Raw genomic sequence first — 5,885 nt, forward strand, 5'->3', positions numbered from 1 at the left:
GTGGCACATAAAAGACACCATTTCGAGCGTGGCCGTTTTCGTGCGGGTGACACGTAAAAGCACCCACTCCACTCTCCGAGTGGTTGGCGTTAGGAAGGGCATCCAGCTGTAGAAACTCTGCCAAATCAGACTGGAGCCTGGTGTTGCCATCCGGTTTCACCAGTCCTCAGTCAAATCGTCCAACCCATGCTAGCATGGAAAGCGGATGTTAAACGATGATGATGATGATGATGAAAGCTGGTTTCTGTGCCTGTCCTTACCTGTGGTCATTAATGTTAGGTAATGCATGAAAGAATACAATCACAAATACAAACAGTCAAAATTGGGTTCCTTCAAAGGATCTCAGGAATAATGTTACTTGGCAGGGTGCATAGCCCAGAGGCCAAAGAAATTTCCCCAGGTTGAGTCACAACTTCTCTGCTTTGATAGGTCACAGCTCTGGCACTGTGGATATGTGGTTAGAATGTATCAGGAAAGAATCGCAAGACAGATTCTTCAAGAGAAGCCAACTGGCAGGAGACTAAGGAGTAGACCAAAAGTGAGATGGTTAGATAATGCCCATAGTCTCGGTGGGTTTCATCATCATCATCATCATCATCGTCATCGTTTTACGTCCGCTTTCCATGCTGGCATGGGTTGGACGATTTGACTGAGGACTGGTGAAACCGGATGGCAACACCAGGCTCCAATCTCATTTGGCAGAGTTTCTACAGCTGGATGCCCTTCCTAACGCCATATTTTCTACTTGAAAATTCAGCTGGAAAGTGTCATGAGGGTTGCTTCTGAAAGGACCCTGTGGAGGAGGTACCAGAGGACTCTGCCTTCGTGACACCCCACCATCCTTCCACCAGAAATAGTTGGTGTAGAAGAGAAATAGATGGTTGGATAATTAATGATACTAATGATGATCTTTTTTTTAGAAGTTGCAAATCATAGATTTAAAAGCGAAGATTGATAGGTGAGGTGGTTGCTAGAGAATTGTGTTAGAAATTATTGTTTTATTTAAGTGAAAAAGTTTTTGCTCAGAAATGAAGCAAGGTTATAGATTGTGCAGATTCTTATTTCTTTATTGCCCACAAGGGGCTAAACATAGAGGGGACAAACAAGGACAAAGGGATTAAGTTGATTACATTGACCCCAGTGCGTAACTGGTACTTATTTATCGACCCTGAAAGGATGAAAGGCAAAGTCGATCTTGGTGGAATTTGAACTCGGAACGTAACGGCAGACGAAATATTGCTAAGCATTTCGCCCGGCGTGCTAATGTTTCTGTGTGCAGACATGGCTGTGTGGTTAAGAAGCTCACTTTGCAACCACATGGTTTTAGGTTCAGTCTCACTGCATGGCACCTTTCTCAAATGTCTTCTGCTATAATCTTAGGCTGTCAATGTTTTGTAAGAGAATTTGATAAATGGAAACTGTGTGGAAGCTTACTGTCTGTGTGTTTGTGTTTGTTTTTTTTCTTCCTCCCACCATATGTTGACAGCCAGTGTTGGTTTGTTTATGTCCTCGTAACTTAGTGGTTTAACAAAAAAGATCATCAAAGTAAGTACTGGAGCTAATTTGTTTGACTAAGACCCTTCAAGGTGGTGTCCCAACATGGTTGCAACCCAATGACTGAAACAAATAAAAAATAAAAGACAGTAACTCCTTTTCCTTCTTTTTGTAAGATAAGTACTAGGCCATGCATTTTCAGAGCATGTGTAGCTCCTTATATTGACACTCACTCCCAGTACTTGATTTGTATTTTATTGATCTGAGAAGGACGAAGGGCAAACATAATGTTGATAGGTTTTTAACCCGGATGTAAATAACGTAACAAAATTTCGTTTGCAAAGTATTTGTTTACTTCTGTATTGATTTCACTTTAATAATAAACACCATTTGTTTGGATAGTGTCATGGCCTTCTTTTGTTGGACACTCTGAGCTTTTGGTATTAATACTGCTTTTGTCACTATTAATCATGCCTGCTGGCTTTTTGTGACACCAGTGTCTGAAAAGACACTGAAATTCTATATATTGTTGATAGTGACATTCAGCTGTTATGCTCTTATGTCACTACTGGACGTCCACCACTGAGAAGACTGGGCAAGTTGAAATCCTGTGATCTGGCAGTTCTGGCACTTGGAGCAGACAATTCTCGTCTGCCAACAATATAAATATGAGTGCCTTTATGAGACATCCTCTCAAGGTAAATAAAATAGTATTTGGTGTTCTAACAAAGCGTTCATGTTAAGTTGGCCATAGAGCCTTTTCGTATTAATACTGCTTTTGTTACTATTAATAACACTTTTTGTTTTTATCAAAAGAGTTAATATCCATTCTGGTATTTTCAAATTTCAGCAATTATTGAACAATGTCAAAGAGTCTGCAAGTTAACAAGTAAAAAGCTGAGCGAGTAAGTAGCTTATATATTTATATTTAATATAATGTATGTTACACTTAACATAATATACATTATATTTAATATAATATACATTATTATACTTAATATATAATATATTTATGATCTGAGATTAGTATAAGATATGTCTTATACTAATGGTGTCACAGGGGTGTCATCATTACACATGATATCTCCCAGTAGCTTATTGTAGACCTGGTGGATCTCATCCCTCTCCGTGTCTGATGATGACCAATTTCTTCTAGACAGAGAGGGAGAGAGCGAAAGAGAGAAAGGGAGTGAAGGAGGAAGAAAAAGAGAGAAGAATTGACTTCTTGTATAAAACTGGTATTTTACTGACCTTGAAAAGTCAATACTTATTGGCCACAACACACTACATCACATTACATTATCACTGACACATGTTTCTGCCAACACAACAGCAACTGATCTCTCTACACAACAGATAGAAGAGACATTAACCTTTAAGATACTGAAAGCATTTAACTAACACATTTCTTGTCCCACATTCCTTTCATTAAGTCTTGTGAGTACATTTGGTAGATGGAAACTGAAGGAAGCCTGTCTTTTATATATAGATATATAAATTCTTATAAATCTGATGCTGATTATAGTAGTTCAAATAAAACCAAATGCATTGTGGTTTATTATCCTCTTTGCAAATTGAATCAAAAGTAACAATAAATTCTTTTTATGGATTAATTAATAAACATTTAAATAAAGATAAGTATAGTGAAATAATTGATTCTAAAAATATAAGGGTTGGTTATTGCTTATAGAAGAACCTTTTTGGAATTATATCCTCAATGAACAATGGAAAATTGGATAATTAACTAAGGCAGTAAGCATCCGTATATACACACAAGCGCACACACATACACAAATGAACATACACTCACACAAACTAAAATAGACCATAGACATCCATGTCTTGTAAAATTTTTTCTTTTATTTTTACTATTAATTTATTATTTCATTATTTTCATTATTCATTATTAATCTTTATTTTTATCCTTTATTTTATTTTTATATACTTCATTATTATTATTTTTGTTATTATATTTAAATGAATATTAATGCATGCGCACACACATACATATAATAAATACGCTTTCATCTACTTAGTCTGTTGGAGCATCTCAACCGATCAACGTGTAAACTCTAATGTCCTTTGCCCTGCAGATATTTCACTCAAGATTTTCAAAAGGCAAACTTATTATTATTATATATGTTTTGCAATATGTATTGGGTGTGAATTGAAACAATTGTAGGCAATGTTAATAAATTAATTTATATCCATTAAATCTCTCCATTTTCTTAATAATAATTACCGAGGTAGTGAGTGCAATTACTGGACTAGGTTGTGCGTTGTGTTCTTCAGCAAGACACTTTATTTCACATTGCTCCAGTTCACTCAGCTGTAGAAATGGGTTGTGACATCACTGGTGCCAAACTGTATTGGCCTTTGCCTTTCCCTTGGTTAACATCAGTGGCATAGAGAAGGGAGGCTGGTATGCATGGGCGACTGCTCATCTTCCATAAACAACCTTGCCTGGACTTGGGTCCTAGAGGGGAACTTTCTAGGTGCAACCCCATGGTCATTCATTACTGAAGGGAGTCTTTACTTTTAGATATATATATATATATATATATATATATACTTTTCTGTATATGTTAACGTGCTTTTAAAGTTTGCTTTTGTTAATGTACATTTTTGAAATTGGTAATAAGAACCAAGGCTGGTTATGCTTGTATCACTAGATATCTATTTGCTTTTTCTTATTCAAATGCTTCCTAAATGTCATTTTTCTTTTTCTTTTTACTTTCTCAGTATTGATGGTCTTGACCTACATGGAGCTGAAGAATCTCCTGTAAAGCACCTCCGGCTAACAGAACCTAGCGATGATAACGACATTGACAATAGAACCCTGCAGAGGATTGCAGACATTGTAAGTCACCTGTATATCAAAGTTCATTAAAACACACAGCTACATACATATATATATATATATATATATATATATATATATATATATATATGTGAAGGAACACAGAAAGCATTATTGGTATTAATTATTATCATCATCTGCCCAGGTTCTGATAGTCTGTTTTGGTATGGTTTCTACACCTGGATGCCCTTCCTAATGCCTGTACATGTTTCATAAGACTTGCAAAACACCTATAATGTGAGAATAAAATTCTGTTACATGAACAAATACTGCTAGCCCCTTTTGTTGGCATTTGTTCATGTAACTGAGTTTTATGCTGATGTAATGAATATTTTCACGTTTTATGTTTTCCTTTCTTTTTATGTAAGATTCATGGACTCTAGGAGTGTGGAACCGATCTACTGTGTCCTTTTCTTTTGGTAACATGTTGCACCTATCAGCACACATTTTGAATAGTGTGTGTTTATATATATTTTTTTATATATATATATATTCAAAATTCAAATAAGTTATCATTATCTTTAAAAAAATAATGATGAAGTGGCCAGCAAACATAATAGTCAAAATATATATTAAAAGTCAGGATACAATATTTACCTGTTTGCTTGAAAGAAGAGTTAAAACTCTCCAAAACCATGCATCTCTCACTATATGTAAACATGCATGGAGAATGTAGCAAATATACTTAGAAAAACAGTTGTCCCCATTTGTAAAACTATAAAGAGGAGGGTATATATATATATATATATATATATATATATATGATCAATTCATAACAATGTGATTAAATTAGCATTGCCTTTGAAGGAATAATCTGAATGCTAAAGGGTTAATTGTGCCACAGTGGTTGTTTGCCAGAACTAAAGAGCTTTCCCTATGTTAGTGAATTAACTAATTTTCTATTTGAAGATTTGTCTGTATTAAAAAAACAGTGTATTGATATGCAAACAATTCTATTTCAGGCTATAAAGGAAGGTGTTGCATTGACTGTCACTAACTATTTAGAAGATGAATACTGGATGCCAAAACCAAGGTAAAAAGAAATTTATCATATGATAATATGTGTATTATTCTCTATTCAGTAATATATATTTTCAAACTTGAAAGAAGAGGTAGCTAATGTATTTTATGTAGTTTTTTTTTTCATTTACAATTTATGCAATATATTAAGAGTTTAACATATAACATTAACCATCTCTAGTGTTTTTGTGTTAGGATCTTTTTTTTTAGTGTTCGATCCTCGTTTCCTCTCTTAGATGCATTTTAGAATGCAGGTATAAATATATTCAAATGTTTTGGTAAAGACACTAACGATATATGCACAAGTGTAACTGTGTGGTAAGAAGCTTGTTTCCCAACTACATGGTTCCAGGTTCATTCTCACTGCATGGCACCTTGGACAAGTGTTTTCTACTATAGCCTCGGGCCGACCAAAACCTTGTGAGTAGATTTGGTAGATAGAAACTGAAAGAAGCTCATCGTATATATATATATGTGTGTATGTATATATATATGTGTGTATGTATGTATA

At 34.9% G+C, this 5,885-nt stretch overlaps 1 protein-coding gene across 4 annotated transcripts in view; it reads left to right on the top strand.

Moving 5' to 3' along the window:
- Window positions 1–5,885, top strand: part of LOC106879187 (serine palmitoyltransferase 1) — a 49,198-nt gene that overhangs the window by 39,200 nt on the left and 4,113 nt on the right. For all 4 annotated transcript variants that reach the window (XM_052969948.1, XM_052969951.1, XM_052969949.1 and 1 more), the window contains exons 11-13: window positions 2,345–2,399; window positions 4,237–4,354; window positions 5,317–5,387. In XM_052969948.1, the coding sequence (XP_052825908.1) occupies window positions 2,345–2,399; window positions 4,237–4,354; window positions 5,317–5,387 (244 nt within the window). The remainder of the gene's footprint in view (window positions 1–2,344; window positions 2,400–4,236; window positions 4,355–5,316; window positions 5,388–5,885) is intronic.

Source organism: Octopus bimaculoides, chromosome 8 (assembly GCF_001194135.2).
Source record: "Octopus bimaculoides isolate UCB-OBI-ISO-001 chromosome 8, ASM119413v2, whole genome shotgun sequence".
In the NCBI taxonomy this organism is placed as follows: Eukaryota; Metazoa; Mollusca; class Cephalopoda; order Octopoda; family Octopodidae; genus Octopus; species Octopus bimaculoides.